At 51.7% G+C, this 20,127-nt stretch overlaps 1 protein-coding gene across 1 annotated transcript; it reads right to left on the reverse strand.

Moving 5' to 3' along the window:
• Window positions 1-1,729: 1,729 nt before the first annotated feature.
• LOC134537979 (uncharacterized) lies at window positions 1,730-9,598 on the reverse strand. The gene is made up of 4 exons (XM_063378998.1): window positions 9,560-9,598; window positions 7,862-7,987; window positions 6,166-6,713; window positions 1,730-1,748 (listed from the first exon to the last, which is right to left on the reverse strand). The coding sequence occupies exons 1-4, from the start codon at window positions 9,596-9,598 to the stop codon at window positions 1,730-1,732; spliced, it is 732 nt and encodes a 243-aa protein (XP_063235068.1).
• Between the last annotated feature and the right edge of the window lie 10,529 nt (window positions 9,599-20,127).

A 20,127-nucleotide genomic window follows, 5' to 3' on the forward strand; every position in this document is an offset into this window, starting at 1 on the left:
AACTCTTGAGCCTCTATAACGGAGTCTCCCTCCATCAAAAATAAGTGAAGAACAGCTTTATAACTCCGCCAGTTTTAGGACGTTTTCCTTATTATTATAAAACATTGTATTTTAAACACATATATTTGTTTTTTTGAGCCTGCGAGCTCAATGTTCCTAAACAGTTGAACTTAGTATAGCATGAAATGGTGTTCCCCCCCCCCCCCGCGCCCCGCCCAACCCTTTTTACTTCTATTTTATTCGTTAGTGTACTCAATGTAATGTATCAAAAATAAGAATCTGACATTGTTACCAGTTTTGTTTGTAATGGCTGTAATGCCGTAAGATATTTTCAAATGTAAGAAACCGGCAATGAAAAGATACTAAACTACTAATCAACAGTAAAAGCCTCTAATGAAACCAAACCATACGATTGTTTTCATTTGCTGCTACTTGAAACCACAATCCACGTAACCTTTCCTACTGTCAGGGAGGTTAATTTTAAATTGTGTTTGTAAGTGGGCTGTGCCCCTCTGGCAAGTCCTTTTAGATAATTAGCCTGATGCTTCCACTGGACATTTATTATTAATAATTATGGTTTTATTCTGAGCACAGCACCACGATTACAATTTGGTAGCAGTTTGTGTGGTTATGGTTACTCTTAAATTGTTAACTGTATTTTGGTTTGATTTATGAGAATGCTTTAAATTTATTTGGTATAAATATTTTTTTTGTTTGCCACTAAGATTTTTGTTATATAGTATTATTTTAAGTCCTAAAACTGGCTTAACTTTTTACTAGTAAGTTTGTAAGTTAAAATTTCAGTTAACTTCCAGCGACGTCTTTCTTACGCGGCCCGAGGTCGCCCGCGAGCGTCGGACCCCCAGCTGTGAGCTTATCTTGAGGATGTGTCCCAGCCACCCCTCCCCCGCCCCTGCGCGCCGCTTATCTCTCACGGCGCACGTTCGTGGTTTCGTCTTCAGTTCACCGCCCTGTGCGTCCTGCACGACCTTCGCAGACCACTGTCCGCCCGCCGTTGCCTTGTTCCTTTCTTTTCTCGAGCAGCAGAAGTACCAAATTAATGTTGACTAAACTAATATATTTTTCATTATTTTGGGCACATACTTCCCGACCTGCTGTGGTACTGATGATATTATTAAACTAAGCTAATTTAAGAGTATCTTATGTATAGAGTTTAAGGTAATTCTAAACAATAAGTTTAAGTTCTACGTGGGTTAGTTTTGAACAATCCACACCAAAAATTTAGTTTATTTGTTTTGTATTTGTAAGATTGTACCAACTTCAAAGAAAAGTAATTGCAATCATGCCCACCCCGGAGTACCTCCTCCGTGACGAGCTAACATACGAACTCAAGTTTCGAGGCTTATCAGACCTCGGCGACGTGGCCACGCTCCGAAAAAGACTCCGAGCTGCTTGCGCCGAGGAAATACAACCACACATTACGTACCTCACAAACCTAGACCCGTTGAGTGAGTTTAATTGTGTTTGTAGCAAGTTATATGACATACACAGCTACATCAATTATGTCGGAGAGGAAACAAACAGAAACAACATTCTCCGTGCGTTAACTCGCTTGACACATATCGGCCCGAGGTTTACTAACCTCAAGATAGTAGCCGCAAATAAATTAAATGGAATCTACCAAACCGAGATTGACAAATGTAGGCAGCAGATCCCTGCCCTATGTTTCAAACTGCGGAGTAAGTTGGACACACTTGATCAAACATCCCTAGAACCTGTAACTGCAGCTGCAGGAGCAGAGTTTCACACTCAAGTACCGCAACCTCCAAAACAAATGGAAACCGGAGGTAGCCCAGTCCCTACACCCCCTCCTTTACCCTCCTCCCCGACATCTCCACCAGTAACACCACGCCGTGAGACATTTCCTGTCATCACCGCAACAGCCATTAACGAGCAGTTTTCCTCCGCGAGTGTCATGGCGACTGGTGATCACCAGAGCACCAAGGTCACCTACACCCATCCCAGCCAATCGTTCGCAGCTCACCCTTTCCATCGCCCCAAAACCATATACCTCCCCTCCACCTCACCCGCCATTTTCAACCCCTATCGGCAATTCAGGTCCACCTTTTCATCCCTTCAAACCTCCCCGGAAACCCACCCTATCTCCTCGGCCATTGGAAGGTCAACTTCGCCGCTGCTAAATTTCACTTCCGACCTGGCAGTAAGTTTGCCACATAACTTATCCGTGCCACCCGGTGACCGAGTAGAATCACAACTGCCATACATCAGCCCCGCCACCTCATACCTGCCATTAGCCCCGCAGGTATATAAGACTCAAAATCATCCACAACCTCAACCAGCTCCACCTCCACCCCCTAATCCAGCACCGAACCCGGTACCTGTATTCTCTAACTCAAATCAAGCAGTTGGAGGTAATTTGTATGCTAAGATTCCACATCCCGTGGAAAGGCTCTTAGCTAATTTTAAGGAAACCACAGGATTGGAACCCAGAAATCTAATCGAGTTTCTCAAACATTTATTTAGGGTCAAACAAAAGGCTTATCTTCCGGACAGGGAACTGCTGGAAATCATTTTTCCCTTCACACAACCACCCTTGAGCGAGGGAGTTACGCTCGCGATTGAACAAAATTATTCATTTGATCAATTTCACGAAGATATACTAAATTATTTTATTCCAGCCCGTTTGATGACCAACATCAGGTTGGAATGGTACAACAGGCTACAACAAAGAAATGAAGCCTTACCTAATTACATAGCAGACATCAAACTAGCCGCTCAAATTCTTCGGTTGCGAGTGTCTGAGAGTGAGATAGTTTCTAACATACTTGATGGAATTAACCCTCAAGAAAGATCGCGAGCAGTTTTTCAGGCCCGAACACAAAATTTTGCCGAGCTTGATCACTTGTGCATCTCCAACACAAATGTAGAATACGCAGATCACCAGCGAAATCGAGAAGCTAATGTCTACGCCCACAACAATACCAGAATAACAGAAAATAAACAGCAGTATTATAACAAAAAAACAGCAATGAACAAGTCGCTAAGCCTCAAAATAAAGATGAACGGATACCTGTCTGCAGGTACTGCAAAAAACCCGGGCACTACATTGAACAGTGTCGTGCAAAAAACTATCGCCCAAACTATCAAAATTCGCGAGACTCAAAAAACGTGTAAATCGCTAGCCAGAAAAAATTCTTTCTGAGCCAGCCGCCCAAACAACAGTTAGAAATTTTTCCCTTCACACCGGCCCTAATGCAAAATTCGTCCAAAAACTTCAACAAAACACAGCTTCCCCACACAGAGAAAAAAATAAACTAAGAAAACAAAAACAAAGGCGAGCTAAGAAAAACAAAGCTCGTCAAGTCAATCAAATGGAACATTGCAACACTGTTAGGCCTATGTGCAAAAGATGTAATTGTCCGCGAACCACGGACAAAAGAACGTGTCATAATATTTTAGCTAATCTACCGACAGTTCTACCCTATGCCAACTCAACCGTAGGAAAACAAGAAATCCCAGGACTAATTGACACGGGATCAGTGCGCTCGTTCGTGTCGGGCAAGTTCTTCAGAAAATTACAACAAGATAATATCATTCACAAAACACAGCCCTTAGATAAACAGTGTTTCACATATGCGGAAAAGCCTTTGAAAGTAAAGTTTGCAGTTATTGTTAAAATTAAAATTGATTTGTTTTCGTGGACTTTTCCATTTTTGGTAGCTGATGATTTGGCCACTGATTTAATATTTGGTTCTGATTTTATTGCAAAAACTGGCATGATAATTGATTTACAAGCACGTAAATTTCATTTCAAATTTAATAAGCAAATTTTAATTTCCTTTGTATCCCCCGACATGCAGAGTCAGACTCATGTCAACACCCTCCAGTCAGTTTCGAACAGGGAAAACAACGTTTCACTTGCCCATCTCAGTGACGAACAAAGAAAAGAAATAGAAAATTTGTGTCAAAGTTTTCCAGAAATTAGGACGCACTCACTTAACTCAATATGAAAAAAAACTTTTGGACAAAACCCCAGTTCGGTGTCATCCGTACCCTCTGTTAGGACCAAAAATGCAGGTAATGCGTGAACACATACAAAAACTCTTAGAAAAAGACGTCATTGAGCCTTGCCGTCACCCGACCTATGTGAAAGGTCCGGGGGGTACCTGACGGGCGCTACGGGCGTCGCGATGCTCTGGTTGTCCGGAGGGGCGCCAGCCTAGCGGGCTGCTAGGCCGTTGGTGTGGGGTCGTGGGTACTCTGCCCCCGCGTGCCCCGCCAGGTACACGGCTTGAATATAACCTGAATGGTTCTACGCTTGACTGTGAAGGCCGCTCGGACATGTGGAGGACGGGGAATTACGGAAAATTAGTGTACACGAGTTGGCGAGAATACGTTTAATTTGTGAGTTTCACCGGGGGTCCATGTGGGTACACGGTACACTCTACAAGTCCGCTCCGCGGTTCATTCTCGCTACAAAAATTCTCACCAACACTAACACAGAAAAACATACCACTACGCGACACTGATGGTTACCGCAGCAGTCTCGCGGGACGCGGGTCGATGCTCGCTGGAGACGGCCAGCGCCGAACATTAACGGGTGCAGGGGGGGCTCTATGAGCGGGCTTTTAATTAGGCGAAAAACTTACGTGAGTGATACGATCTGCCGCACGGTATCACTATGAAGACGGTCGGGATAGGCCCGGTTCCGTAAAATACGCGCCGAGTCGACGTGGGCAGCTATGAATTAATGAGGTTTAAATTTAAAGATTTAGTATAGAATAAAAATTAATAAAATGAAAGAAACTTGGATGCTGCCCACGGACACACGTCTGTTCCCGGCGCGGAGTGGTTCGAGACTGCCGGACATGGCCGCCTCGCAAGGAAGAGAAACTTTCTCTTCTTTGTGAGTCGGCGTCAAAAAACATATATTAATTTAATTTACTATATTACCAGTTAAAACATGTTCCAGGTGCCCAATTAAAATGTAGCACCTGGTAATTGAGTGCTTAAGGCTTAACAATAGTTTTAATGTATTTAATTATTTAAAATGTGACATCAAGTTGGCGACTGTATTTATCAACATATTGTCTCACTGTGAGCTGTAATAGTTGGATTTCTTCTAATCTGACACGATCCTAGTCACAGACATTTTAATTAAGGCCAGTGGCCGCGGTGACTTTTAATAAGGTTTGTTGTCTATTGGGGTCACGCCCGGGACGCTCGCCTGACTCAATCCGGCTGGGCAAGGGGCGCGCTCCGAAAACGGGATACTGTACTGGCGGTGCGGAGCACGGGCTTAAAGGCCATGGTCGGTACGACGTCAAATGCCCCCCCCCCCCCAGTGGAAGCCCGTCTCCGCCCCGTGTACCCGCTCCCGCGGTAAGACGACCCCCTAGCTCAGCCGGCACACTTCGACACGCGATCCCATAGCGCGTGGCGCCTTAGCGCCCGCGGCGCATGGAGTGTCGGCGCAGGCGGACGCTGCCTCGGTCGCTGCGTGGGCAGCTGGGCCGGGAGGCGGCGCCGCGGCGCATGGAATGTCGGCGCAGGCAGACGCCGCCTCGGTCGCTGCGTGGGCAGCTGGGCCGGGAGGCGGCGCCGCGGCGCATATGGTGCTGGCGCAGGCGGACGCCGCCTCGGTCGCTGCGTGGGCAGCTGGGCCGGGAGGCGGCGCCGCGGCGCATGGAGTGTCGGCGCTGGCGGACGCCGCCTCGGTCGCTGCGTGGGCAGCTGGGCCGGGAGGCGGCGTCCGCGGCGCATGGAGTGTCGGCGCAGGCAGACACCGCCTTGGTCGCTGCGTGGGCAGCTTGGCCGGAAGGCGGCGCCGCGGCACTAGAGGTGCTGGCGCAGGCGGACGCCGCCTCGGTCGCTGCGTGGGCAGCTGGGCCGGGAGGCGGCGCCGCGGCACATCGAGTGTCGGCGCAGGCGGACGCCGCCTCGGTCACCGCGTGGGCAGCTGGGCCGGGAGGCGGCGCCGCGGCGCATGAGGTGCTGGCGTAGGCAGACGCCGCCTCGGTCGCTGCGTGGGCAGCTGGGCCGGGAGGCGGCGCCGCGGCGCGTGATGTGTGGGGCGGCGTGACGAGACTGCCCAGGACATACTCGGCCAGGTGGGCCGGGGGTCGGCGCTCCCGTAGGGGGCGCTCTCGCGGGCTACTCTCCGCGGGGCTCGTCGGGCCTTGCCGTCCGTAGGGCTGGCGTTCCCGCTCGGGTATCAGCGCCGGGCTGGGTGAGCTCCGCCCCGGGGTGGTGTTCAGGACGAACTCCCGCAGCCTCGCGGGTCTGCGTCGTGTCCGACGGGGACGTCCAGCCCCCTCCTCGCGCAGTTGTGTGACGGTGACGCGGAAAGTTGCGTCGGCAAGGGAGGCCGCGTGCCCCCAACCACCTCTAATCGGGCTCGGGGGCGATTCCTCTTCGTCCTCGTCTGGGTCGGATATGATGGGTTCGGGGTCAGGGGTCGCTCTGGCGGGGTCGTCGGAGTCGTCCGCCGCGACTTCTGTCACCCGGCACCTGGCGTGGCGTGGCCGGCCCCTTCTCCGCCGGCGCGGAGTGGTGTGAGTCTCCGTAGGTGTCTCATGCCGCGGGGGCGGCTCGCTCTTGGGGGCCTCCCTTCGTGGCGCGGTTTCTGCGGGACAGGGTGCCTCGCCGGGGTCGTGGGGTGCGTCCGCGTCCAGTTCCCCGTCGGAGAGGTGCTCGGGCTCGTCTGGAGCGGTGTCCTCGGCTTCCTCTCGCTGTTGCTCCAGTCCTCCAGGAGGGAGTGCATCAAGGGGGATGTCTGGTCCGTCTGCCGTGTCCCCATGTTCGGGTTCGGCCGGGAGTGGTTCCCCGGGGGTCGCCGCCACTCGCAGGTGGTCCCGGTGGATCTTCTGCACGCGGTGGCCACCCAAGTCCACCATGTAGGACGTCGCCCCCAGGCGCCGCGTCACGGTGTAGGGCCCCTCCCAGCGGGGAGCGAGTCCGGCGCAGTAATTGTGCGGCGCTGCCGACAGGTGGTACGCTCGGGCGTACACCAGATCGCCGGCCCGCAGTTGTGCCGGGGGTCGCGCTGTCTGGGGCGTGATTCCCTGACTGTAGCGGGCTTGTCTTGCGCGTGCTGCGTCGTGCTCCTGGGTTCGTCGCTCGTCGCGCTCCTCCGGTTGCTCTCCTGGGTGCGGTACGCCGTGTGTTGCCAGCTCGCCGGGCAGCGGAAGGTTACGCCCCTGGATCATCTCGGCGGGGGTCATCCCAGTGGCCGCGTTCACGTGCCGCCGAACACAGAACAGTGCGTCGGCGACGTGGCGGTCCCACTGGGTGTGGTCCTCCCCTAGGCGCAGCCGCAGTTGAGTTTTCAGATCCTGATTCCTGCGCTCGGTCGGATTGGCCCTGGGGTGGTATGAGGGTGTGGTGTGGTGGATGATGTGTGCCTCTTGGCACCACCCTCTCCACCGGGCCCCCAGGAACTGGCTGCCGTTGTCCGTCAAGATGGACTCCGGGTAGCCGAACCGAGTGAGGAACTCGCGCGTCAGGACTTCGATGATGGTGGCCGCCCGTGCGTTGCCGCAGGGGTAGGCTTCTGTCCAGCGGGTGAACATGTCAGTCACGACCACTAGGAAGCGCTTACCCCGCGGCGAGAGGGGTACGGCCCCATCACGTCCAGCGCGAGCGTCTGGAACGGTGTTGACGGCTGGCGAGGCTGCTGTTGTTGTGTCCCGTCTCCTCGGCGGGCCTTGCGGCGCTGGCAGGTCTCACACTCCCGGACGTAGACCCGGACATCCCGGTTCACCCCAGGCCAGTGGTAGTACCTTCAGACGGCTCTCCGGGTCTGGTCCGAGCCCGGGTGTCCGGCGAGGTCATGATCGTGGTAGAATCGCAGTGTTGCCTCGCGCGCTTCGGGTGGGACGTAGGTCTTCCACTCGTCCTCTTCCCCCGGCGGTCTGGTCATGACCCGGTCGCCCCGGAGCTGCCAGGCGGGGTGGTCTCCTCCGCGCGCTGTCTCGCGGCGCCGGCCGGCGTCTGGCGAGCAGCGCTGGGCCGTGAGGACGCGTTGCTCCAGGTCGGCCTCGGTACTGGGAGGGTCTTCGGTCCCTTCTATGCCGAGCGTGAGGCGGGTGCAGGTAGGGTGTCCGTCGGCAGTCGTGCTGGTGTGGGATGGAGGCAGGATTTCGTCCCACTCCTCCTCGTCCAGCACCTCCCGTCTGCCGTCTGGCTCGCGCGAGAGCAGGTCGGGGAGCTGATTTTCCGCGCCTGGCACGTGCTCGACCGTAAAGTCGAACGACTGTAGGAGCAGCGCCCAGCGAATCAGCTTCCCCTTCCTCCCCTGCATGGTGTGGAGCCAGGTGAGGCAGCGGTTGTCGGTGCGGAGGGTGAAATGCCTGCCCTCCAGGTGTGGATGGTATTTCTTCACGGCCCACACCACCGCCAAGCACTCCTGTTCGTTGCTGTGGTACCGCCTCTCCGCCGCGCCGAACTTCGCGCTGGCGTAGTCCACCACCTGCCGTTCTCCGTGGTCGTTCACCTGGTACAGCACGGCTCCGGTTCCCAGGGCGCTTGCGTCCGTCTGGAGGACGAGTGGGCGCTCGGGGTCGATGCGGGCCAGTGTGTGGCACCGGGTGAACGCGCTCTTGACGGCCTCGAATGCCGTCTGGGCGGGCGAGCCCCAGTAGTAGCGGACTTGGGGCGACAACAGGTCCGTCAGAGGCGCGATGACTTGTGAAAAATTCTGAATATAGTTCCGGAGCCAGTTCAGCAGCCCGATGAAGCGCTGCAGTTGCTTCCGGGTGCGTGGGACTTCGGCCATCGCGATCTGCTGGAGGTGACCTAGTTGGGGGCGGTTCCCCTCCGCGTTGACCACGTGGCCCAGGAAGTCGACCTCGGCGGCTCCGAGATGGCATTTGGCTGGGTTGGCTGTCAGGTGGTTTGTGGCCAACCGCTCCATCACCAAGGCCAGATGGCGGCAGTGGTCCTCCCAGGTGTCTGAGTACACTATGACGTCGTCCAGGTATGCTAGGGCGAACTGCCCGATGTAGCCCTCCAGCACCCGGGTCATCATGCACTGGAAGGTGGACGGGGCGCACTTTAGGCCGAACGGCATGGCTCTGAACTGGAACCTCCGTCCGTCTGGCACCGTGAACGCCGTCTTCTCCCGGTCCCCGCGTCGTATGGGCACTTGCCAGTACCCGGACTTCAGGTCCAAGGTGCTGAAGACCTGGGCCCTTCCCAAGCCGGCTACGGCGGCCTCGACGCTAATCTGGGGGGGCGGGGCGCTGACGGTCACAGCATTTAACGGCCATTAGTCCACACAGAATCGGCTTGTCCCGTCTTTCTTGTTGGCCAGCACAATGCACGCATTGTACCGGCTGTGGGACGGCTCGATGACTCCGTCGTGCAGCATCTCGTCCACCTGTTCCCGGATGATTCGCTGCTCGCGAAACCCGTAGCCGCGGGGCGGGTCGAACACTGGGTCATCAGTCAGGGTGGGGATGCAGTGTTCGGTGACGGTGGTCCACCTCAAGGTTCCGTCCACGGCAAACACTTTGGGTCGGGCGGCGAGGACCTTGTTTACCTCAGCCTGTTAGGAGGGGGGGACGTCGTGGCGCACATCCGCCAGGGTCAGCACCGCGTCCTGTTGGGGGGGCATCTGTCCTAGCGCGTACACCACGTACCTCTCAGCTCTTCCCAGGTTGAGGCGGGGGGTTCCTAGCTCCAAGACCGCATCTTGCTGGACCAACCAGGGGAGTCCTAGCACCACCTCCTCACACAAGTCTTGCACGACTACTGCGAACACACTACTGTTCAATTCCTGCGTACTCACCACGATCTCAGCATGCCCCAGCATCCGCCCGGTGTGTGTGGTGGTAGCCAGGCGCAGCTCGCCGCTGCCCGGACGCAACGCGCCTGCGGGCACGAACGCGGGGCGTACGAACACGTCGCTCGCTCCGGTGTCGACGAGCGCGGCAGCTGGCCGGCCGTTCACGTCCACGGGGATGCGGAACAGGTTGTCCCGCGGGCGGCCCAGCTGTCCCAAGGTCGGGAGGGCGCGCACCCCGCCAGGCGCGGGGTTGATGGTCTGTGCGGGGGGAGGGGGCTCTAATCCCGGCCCCCCCGGGGGCCGTTTCCCGACTGGGCCGGGCTGGTGCGCTGTGGCGGAGGTGGTACCACGTGCGTCTCCTGGCGCGGCGGTGTGGCGGGTCGCGCCGCCCGGAATCCCCGCGGGCACTCGCTGTGCCAGTGACGTTCGCCACGCGGGCATCCCAAGCGACACAGGGGGACTTGCTCCCGTGCTCCGGCGTCCCGCGGTCGCTCCACTCGCCAAGTTGGCGGCGCCTCGATGGCTCGTAGTCCTCGGTGTTGGTGTGAGGGTGGTCCCGTAGTGCGGTGTTCCGCCGGGCTTCTGGTGGGCTGTCACCCCCTCGGGTGCTCGTGGTCGGGCCGCGCTTGCAGGCTCTCTGGAAGTTGCGTTCCGTCTCGCGTGCTTCCTGCACGTACTCCGCTACACCGCCGGTGTGGCAGCGACGCAGGAAGGGCTGCAGCTAGTCCCTCACTAAGCCCGTGATGATGGGCAGTGCCCCGGACAGGGGAGTGCCGGGCGAGATGCGGCGAAACAATTGTAGTTTAGTGGCGATGAACGCCTCCACTGCCTCGCTGTCCTTCTGCCGAGCCCCATAGTATGAGGCGGAACACTCGACGAGGGGCGATCCTGTGTCGAACCGGTGTCGGAACGTGTCCGTAAACTCGCCCCATGGCATGGCAAACCGACCCCACATGCTCCACCAGCTCCGAGCGGTCCCTCGCAGCTGCTCGCTGACCCGCTCTGCCCACTCCGATTGGTGCGTCCGGCACCCGGTCAGGCACGCCTCGCACTGTGTCAGGAATTTCCCTGGGTCCTCGTGCGGGGCTCCGGCGAACTCTGGCAGAGTCGCTCTGCGGGGCGGCAGGGCTCGTGCCAGGTCTTCCAGGCCGGGCCACACGCACTTGGCCTCGGTGATGTCCAGCGCGTGCGTCGCGTGGCCAGGGTGCGAGCTCCAGTCGCTGGCGTGGGTGGTTGGGGGGGCGGTGATGGCCGGGGTGGTACGGCTCGGTAGGGGTGTGTGGTCCACCGGTGGTGTTCGCGCCTGTAATTCTGTCTCCGTGCTGTCGTGCCACGGTTCTATAAGCGCTTCGACCTTGATTGCCGGCAAGTTGTAATCCGGTGCGCATTTACATGTCTGTATAGGGTTCGCTTTCCCCGTTACCAGGTCCCTGCCCTGTGGCCAGTAGCAGACTCGACAGGTGTTCATCTTGAGTCTGTCTGCCATTGCGTCGCGCGGCGCGTCGGTGTTGACAGTCGCTTCGTGCGCGCACGTGGCTCTGTTTACAAACAGACTCCCGATGAATGGAGAGGGGTGAGGGGGGTTGGCGCGCGCGCTTATTCGGGCCGCTGGCCGAGAGGCGCCCGGACAGCCGCACAAAAGGGAGAGCCGAGACTGGCCACTGCGAAGGGGGGATGCGGATAGCCATGTGTAGCGGCGGCCGAGAGCGCCCGGACAGCCGCACAAAGCGGAGAGCGCGAGGATGTGAAGATTGATAAGGGGGGGGTGTGCGGGCGAGGATGTTCGCTGAAGGCCTAAAGAGGGGGGGTGGGGGTGAAAGTGAAAGTTGGCGAGGGTCGGCGCGGGCGGTGACGCGCGCTTCCGGGTGGTCCCTTTGTCGCTGCCCTCCTGTGTGCCAAATTCCACTGCGCGCATCCAAAATGGCCGTCTTCTGTCCCCTTTGTCTGATTTTCGGCTGTAGTTATGCCCCACGTTAAGCGCCATTTGCCGTCACCCGACCTATGTGAAAGGTCCGGGGGGTACCTGACGGGCGCTACGGGCGTCGCGATGCTCTGGTTGTCCGGAGGGGCGCCAGGCTAGCGGGCTGCTAGGCCGTTGGTGTGGGGTCGTGGGTACTCTGTCCCCGCGTGCCCCGCCAGGTACACGGCTTGAATGTAACCTGAATGGTTCTACGCTTGACTGTGAAGGCCGCTCGGACGTGTGGAGGACGGGGAATTATGGAAAATTAGTGTACACGAGTTGGCGAGAATACGTTTAATTTGTGAGTTTCACCGGGGGTCCATGTGGGTACACGGTACACTCTACAAGTCCGCTCCGCGGTTCATTCTCGCTACAAAAATTCTCACCAACACTAACACAGAAAAACATACCACTACGCGACACTGATGGTTACCGCGGCAGTCTCGCGGGACGCGGGTCGATGCTCGCTGGAGACGGCCAGCGCCGAACATTAACGGGTGCAGGGGGGGCTCTATGAGCGGGCTCCTAAATTAGACGAAACACTTACGTGAGTGATACGATCTGCCGCACGGTATCACTATGAAGACGGTCGGGATAGGCCCGGTTCCGTAAAATACGCGCCGAGTCGACGTGGGCAGCTATGAATTAATGAGGTTTAAATTTAAAGATTTAGTATAGAATAAAAATTAATAAAATGAAAGAAACTTGGATGCTGCCCACGGACACACGTCTGTTCCCGGCGCGGAGTGGTTCGAGACTGCCGGACATGGCCGCCTCGCAAGGAAGAGAAACTTTCTCTTCTTTGTGAGTCGGCGTCAAAAAACATATATTAATTTAATTTACTATATTACCAGTTAAAACATGTTCCAGGTGCCCAATTAAAATGTAGCACCTGGTAATTGGGTGCTTAAGGCTTAACAATAGTTTTAATGTATTTAATTATTTAAAATGTGACATCAAGTTGGCGACTGTATTTATCAACATATTGTCTCACTGTGAGCTGTAATAGTTGGATTTCTTCTAATCTGACACGATCCTAGTCACAGACATTTTAATTAAGGCCAGTGGCCGCGGTGACTTTTAATAAGGTTTGTTGTCTATTGGGGTCACGCCCGGGACGCTCGCCTGACTCAATCCGGCTGGGCAAGGGGCGCGCTCCGAAAACGGGATACGGTACTGGCGGTGCGGAGCACGGGCTTAAAGGCCATGGTCGGTACGACGTCAGCCTTCAGCCTCAAATTTCGCTTCCCCAGCCTTCTTGGTACCTAAGGATCAAGGTCAAGGTCACCGCGTCGTTGTTGACTTTCGTAAGGTGAACCAACAAATTGAAGTAGAAATGACGCCATTACCAGATCTAAATTCAGCATGTCACTGGTTCAGTAAAGCCAAATTTTTCAGTGTGTTTGACCTTAATTCGGCTTACCACCAAATACCACTAACCCCAGAGTCAAAACATGTCACCGGATTCTGCGTGCCGTGGAATCTCTACCAATACAAAGTAGTACCCATTGGTCTAGCCACTGGCGCACAAGTGTTAACACAGCTTCTAGATCAAATTTTCGGCGATCTAAAATTCAAGTCCATTTTCAATTATTTGGACGACGTTGTCGTTTATTCAGAAACTTTTGAAGAGCACCTCGCTCATTTGCATGAAGTCCTTTAACGACTACGCCATGCCGGCCTAACGGTCAATACCAAAAAGGTAAAATTTGCGGTACAAGAAATTTCTTTCTTAGGACATCTAATATCTAATAGGGGAGTAACCATAGACCCAAGCCGAACACAAGCGATCAAGGATTTTCAGCCCCCTAAAGATGCTAAAGGCATCGCCAGATTTATCGGCATGACAAATTTTTATTCTAAATTCATACCTAATTTTGCTGAGTATGCAGCACCATTGAATGCTCTACGTAAGAAAAATTCAGTCTTCAATTGGGGTCCAGAACAAGACAAAGCATTTTATTTCCTCAAACAAGCCATAATTAGCCCTCCAGTGCTCCGAAGGGCAGATTTCAGTAAGCCGTTCATTCTTCAGACCGACGCCTCCAGCGTAGCCATAGGCGCAGTTCTCTCACAAGAGTTTGATGGTTGTAGGCAGCCTATAGCTTTCGCCTCCCGCACCTTAACGCACCAAGAGAGAAAAGCCTCTTCGGTGTATGAACTCGAGTGCCTTGCTGTAGTTTTCGGCATAGACAAGTTCCGGCCCTATTTGGAACATAAAGAATTTCTGCTGGAAACCGATAATCAGGCCCTTGCTTGGCTTTTGGCTCACCCCAAGCAATTAGGTAAATTAGGACGCTGGATTGTCAAGATTGCTTCTCTCAAATTTAAAATTCAACATATTAAAGGTTCACAAAACATCGTGGCAGACACCCTTTCTCGAATGTTCGAGTCACCTTCCAATTCCTATATTCAGGAAGAAATTCCCATTGCCTGCCACGCATTGCTCACAGATTTTCCGCTAGCCTTTTCGGATTTACGATCCCACCAAAATTCGGACCCGCAACTGTCTGACATAATTGCGCAAATAAACTCAGGTTCACCCCCAAAATACCACAAACTATCTAAGGGAATTCTTTATCGAAGAACTCAGCAATGTAAGAATTTTAAAATAGACTTACCTCAAAATCTCAGGGACATGATTTTTCAATATTATCACTCATCACCTTTAGGCGCACATTTAGGCATTTTCAAAACTATTGAAAACATCCGCAAGAATTTCATCTGGGACGGAATGCATAAAGACATAACCCAGAGGGTCAAATTATGCAAGTTGTGCAATTTGAGCAAACCTGCCCAGAAAACACAATTCGGATTTTTGAGTTCCGATGTGGCCGAAAGGCCCATGCAAAAACTTTTCATTGATTTTGTGGGACCCTTCCCAAGGTCAAAAGACGGAAATTCGATGCTTCTAGTATGCGTAGATGCATTTTCAAAATTTGTGTGGCTAATCCCTGTTAGAAGAGCCACGGCCGAAATCACCATTCGAGACCTTCAAAATTATATTTTCAAAATTTCCGGGGTACCTTCCATCATTGTTTCCGATGACGCCACAAACTTCAAATCGACAATTTTCAAAAACGTGTGCTTTTCACACGGGATTCAGCATGTGACCACGACTCCCTACTACCCCCAGCCTTCACATGCGGAGCGTTTCAACCGAAACCTCCGGTCTGCCTTAATAGCATTCCATGCGAACTTGCAGGATAGGTGGGATTCCAATCTCGTGTGGTTGCAAATGGCTTTCAATTCCGCCAGACATGAAAGTCACAAAACAACACCGTTTGAACTCATGTTTACATACCAGCCCAACACCCCACTCTCTAATCAATGGACGTTAAAAGAGTTACTACCAGACGACCCCAGGAACATTAAGGAAGTCTGGAGTAGAGCTCGTAAAAACCTGAACTTGGCCCACGAGGCAAGCAGGCAACAATATAACAAAAGACGTTATCCCAATCCCTACAGAGTAGGCGATTTAGTGTTGTGCAGAGCACACACACTCAGCAAGGCGATCGACAAGAGATCAGCCAAGCTTTCGTATCGTTGGAATGGCCCCTGGCAGATACAACGATACCTCACGCCAGTCACGGTCGCTTTAGCCGACCCCACCTCCGGCGAATATCGCGCGCGCGCGCACATATCTCAGCTGAAGAAAGTGCACCCGAACCTAAAGTAAGGGCACTCTTCACTGTTTTCCTTCTGCAAGGAACAGCGCCAATTCTTCGGCATGCCAAACTCAACACACAGTGTTGTTGTCAAAAACCCTAGGTCATAATTATAAGTAATATAAAAAACCATGGTACTAGTTTATAAGATGTTTAAGTTAAGGAGTATTCAATTAAGATGTCTAGTTTTAAATGGCGCCACTTATTAAATAAGTTAGCTGTAAAGTCTTATTTAAACAAGTAAAAATTCTTATCGGCTGTAAGTAGATTACTACAGTAGATCCTGGTACAGGGTAAGTCACTTAGGTTTGTGGTGGCTCAAGTTGGCCACCCTGACTCCGTCTTTCAGGGAGGAAGTATGTGCCGAATCAGTGCTACTTTAGGCACGATTTTTTTTATTTTCTTAGTTTTACAAAATTTTAAATTTTTTTTATAACTTCAATTTTCCTCCTTCGCCCGCTGATTTCGCCCTATCCAAACATGTTCGGTCGAGTGTACCGGCAGGTTAGCTTGTTGAGCAGTATAGTGCTCTCACCGCCGTTTCCCACCAAATTTGCTGGGTCTAGCCGACTACAGGGCTATCATCAGCAACGGTATCCACTGGCCGTCGCGTTTCGTCACGAGTTTAGCGCTACGCGTGACGAAAGTAGCCGCCCTAAGCTTCCCATGGTCACCTCCACCCCTTCTCGGAGGTGTGCTGAAGTTTGCGGTCTCTAACACGTTTTGGTGTCCTTTTTTCAAGCTCCGCCGCACGTCCCGACGTCTGGCCAGCGAACTCTCCCAGGGCAGGTCATTACCCCACATACCCCCCACCCCTCCCTGGTCCACAGTGGTCATCGGCCAGCCGCGGCAATGACCAACCTCAAGGCCAAAATCCCCCCCCCTTGCAAAATGGCGGCCACCAAGTGCCGCGATGGTCTCTGCGAGACTCCGATCTGCATGCCCACACCATCTATCGGCGAAAGGACGAACCAGCTGAGAGCGAGAGCGCACTACTGACCACCCTATCCATACCAGGAGAAACAGTCGACCTCACACTCAGTCGATAGGTCGCCGGAGCCCTTTTTTTTTCTTTCGGAGCCCTTCGGAGCACTTCGGGTTTCCCGATCCCCTCCTCCAGAGGAACAGACGACCGGACTTAATTTTAAGTTAGCGTCCCGGCGCCATTTGAGGGATTTTTTGAGGGCAGCTCTCGTCCAGCGCGCATCTTCGCAACAGGTCGCAGTAACGACCAGCAGCTATCGTGATATGCTTTCGGCAATAATGTAGTTGCTTTCTGAGCCAGGCCATGTCGCCTAGATTTTTTTAGTTTTTCTTCGTAGCTGCCCAAATAGTTAATTTTGACTTTAGTTTTTTTTGGTTTTCGTCATAATTATTTCTTCTATGGCTACCGCGACCTCCCGCGCCGCGTGTCCCCGGATCACCCCCAGGGACAGCCACTATCTACTTCACCCTGCCAGCTAAGGTAAGCTGCACTTCGTCCCACACAAACCTGTTAGGTTGCCTTTTTTGGGGCTTAACTTCGCCCGGCATAAACTGCCTGCTAACCAAGCTAATCCAGGTGGATTATTGGTTATAGGCAGGGTTCCAGAATCCCAGAGGGTTCCAGAATCCCAGAGTACTCAAGAATTCCAGAGTGCTTCAAGGACCCCAGACCAGTTCAAGATGGCGGCCCAGTTCCGGCGCCACATTTTGCACCTCAAAATGTAACTCTTGAGCCTCTATAACGGAGTCTCCCTCCATCAAAAAGAAGTGAAGAACAGCTTTATAACTCCGCCAGTTTTAGGACGTTTTCCTTATTATTATAAAACATTGTATTTTAAACACATATATTTGTTTTTTTGAGCCTGCGAGCTCAATGTTCCTAAACAGTTGAACTTAGTATAGCATGAAATGGTGTTCCCCCCCCCCCCCCCGCCCCGCCCAACCCTTTTTACTTCTATTTTATTCGTTAGTGTACTCAATGTAATGTATCAAAAATAAGAATCTAACATTGTTACCAGTTTAGTTTGTAATGGCTGTAATGCCGTAAGATATTTTCAAATGTAAGAAACCGGCAATGAAAAGATACTAAACTACTAATCAACAGTAAAAGCCTCTAATGAAACCAAACCATACGATTGTTTTCATTTGCTGCTACTTGAAACCACAATCCACGTAACCTTTCCTACTGTCAGGGAGGTTAATTTTAAATTGTGTTTGTAAGTGGGCTGTGCCCCTCTGGCAAGTCCTTTTAGATAATTAGCCTGATGCTTCCACCGGACATTTATTATTAATAATTATGGTTTTATCCTGAGCACAGCACCACGATTACAAACTTTATTGTCAAATTTCAGTGTTAGTGTTAGTATTCGCCATCAACCACGCGTAAGTGTCCATTTCAGTGTTATGTGTAATTTCCCATTCAGTAATTAGTGAACCTTCTGTATAACGCACCGTCCAGACTACCACGTGCTAATCACTTAATCCGCTGCGTGCCTTAATCGTCGTCGCCGTAGCTCTCAGGATAGCCTGCACCCCTCGATGTGGTAGTCTCCCGGAATACCGCCAGATGCTAACCAGTACCGCCAATCGAGGGCCGTGTGAGCGGAGACGAGGTCGACGATGATACGGCCAGTCACGTGAAAGTGTATTATGCGAAGTGAAGTACTGTAACGTGTGTCAGCAATAAAATCAGTAACGTTCACGTGTGTTATTTTAATATTACGGCGTCCTGGGTGGCCATAACAGCCCGGGGGGCCCCTTGTAGGCGACGCTGAATTGCGCCCCATTGGAAAATACGTCTTCCAGGTTTTTTCAAGCGCACACACAATTATTTAAATCCTGATAGGCTGCCTTTCCAGAACGAGTTATTAACTGAATTTTAAATCGAAAATAATCATGAAATGTGCCCCATTGGGAAGGGTGCCTTTCAGGATTTTCTACATAAGCAATAGTATTTGTAAAATCCTGATAGGCTGCCTTTCCAGAACGTATTATAGACTTCCTTTTAAGACAAAAATTATCCTGAAATATGCCCCATTGGAAAGGGCGCCTTTCATGTTTTTCTTCATATGCAAAACAATTTACAAAATTCTCATAGGCTGCCTTTCCAGGGCTTGATTTTTGCTTTGTTGTTTGCGGGAAAATATCCTGAATTGTGCCCCATTGGAAAGGGTGCCTTTCAGAAAAATTTATTTTTCGTTAGATCGTTGTGGGCACTGAATTGTGCCCCATCGGAAAGGCCGCCTTTCAGGATTTTTCCTTGTGCGCATACAGTTCGTAAAATCCTGATGGGCTGCCTTTCCAGAGTTGGCTGTTCGCTTTGTTTCAAGCGAAAGAAAACCCTGAATTGTGCCCCATCGGAAAGGCCGCCTTTCAGGTTTTTTCCTTGTGCGCATACAGTTCGTAAAATTCTGATGGGCTGCCTTTCCAGAGTTGGCTGTTCGCTTTGTTTCAAGCGAAAGAAAACCCTGAATTGTGCCCCATCGGAAAGGCCGCCTTTCAGGTTTTTTCCTTGTGCGCATACAGTTCATTAAATTCTGATGGGCTGCCTTTCCAGAGTTGGCTGTTCGCTTTGTTTTAAGCGAAAGAAAACCCTGAATTGTGCCCCATTGGAAAAGCCTCCTTTCAGGATTTTTCCTTGTACGCATACAGCTCGTAAAATCCTGATGGGCTGCCTTCCCAGATATTTTGCTCATTTTGTGTTTAGCCAAATCAGTCCTGAACAAAATTTTACAAATACAATTAAACATTAGATATTACCAGTGGGAGAAATTCAGTTTCGGAATAGTATAGACGTCCATTCCTTACAGAATTTTAATACACCTGCGCGTAATTGTTACTTTAAGAATAGAGTCCTTCTCTAGTATTGAAGACCAGTAATATATTACCTAGTCATTTTTCCGGAAACAACTACTGACGGCTCTAAAAGGAATGCAAAGGTTTTTTAGCAATGCAAGTTGATCGTGTGGAATGAATGCACGATGGCACATAAAAAGTCTTTGAAGGCATTAGACAGAACTATGAAAGATCTGCGAAACAATAATAACATATTTGGTGGAGCGATGATTTTGTTAGCAGGAAATTTTCGTCAAACATTACCAGTGATTCCACGGTCAATGCCAGCGGATGAATTCATTGCATGTTTAAAGTCCTCTATTTTGTGAAATACGTTAAGATTCTAAATTTAAGCAATAATGTGCGTGTGGAATTGCAAAATAATCGATCTGGAGAAAATTTTTTTAAACAACTCATTGACATTGGTAATGGCAAAACCCTGTAGATATTTTGACTGGCTGCATTTCATTTCCTGTCAATTTTTGTCAGTTTACTGAAACAAAAACCGAGCTCATACAAAAGGTGCTCCCAAACGTCGCTCAAAATTACAAGGATCATTTTTGGTTGCGCGAACGTGCTATATCAGCTGCCAAAAACACGGATGTAAATGAAATAAACTTCAAAATTCAAAATGAAATTGCCTGTAAATTAAGGACATACTACAAATCAGTTGATTGCGCAACTAATAAAGATGATGTCAAATATCCCCCAGAATTTTTGAACTCACTGGATTTTTCAAGATTGCCACCCTATAATCTTCAATTGAAAGTAGGATCAGTAGTAATAATGTTAAGAAATATTAACCCTCCGCGTCTTTGTAACGGTACACATCTAGCAGTGAAAAATTTACTTGACAATGTGATCCAAGCAACAATTCTAAAAGGAAAATGTAAGGAAGAAGAAGTGTTGAT

Source organism: Bacillus rossius, chromosome 12 (assembly GCF_032445375.1).
Source record: "Bacillus rossius redtenbacheri isolate Brsri chromosome 12, Brsri_v3, whole genome shotgun sequence".
In the NCBI taxonomy this organism is placed as follows: Eukaryota; Metazoa; Arthropoda; class Insecta; order Phasmatodea; family Bacillidae; genus Bacillus; species Bacillus rossius.

What these genes read in the sequence shown, in the direction of transcription:
- LOC134537979 (XM_063378998.1), bottom strand. Translation starts at nt 9,598, where the DNA reads ATGCCCCCCCAACAGGACGCGGTGCTGACCCTGGCGGAT. An exon ending in CGGTGCTGACCCTGGCGGAT is followed by an intron (nt 7,988 to 9,559) that starts GTGCGCCACGAC and finishes CTCACGGCCCAG; the next exon opens with CGCTGCTCGCCAGACGCCGG. An exon ending in AGGACGAGTGGAAGACCTAC is followed by an intron (nt 6,714 to 7,861) that starts GTCCCACCCGAA and finishes CTGGAGCAACAG; the next exon opens with CGAGAGGAAGCCGAGGACAC.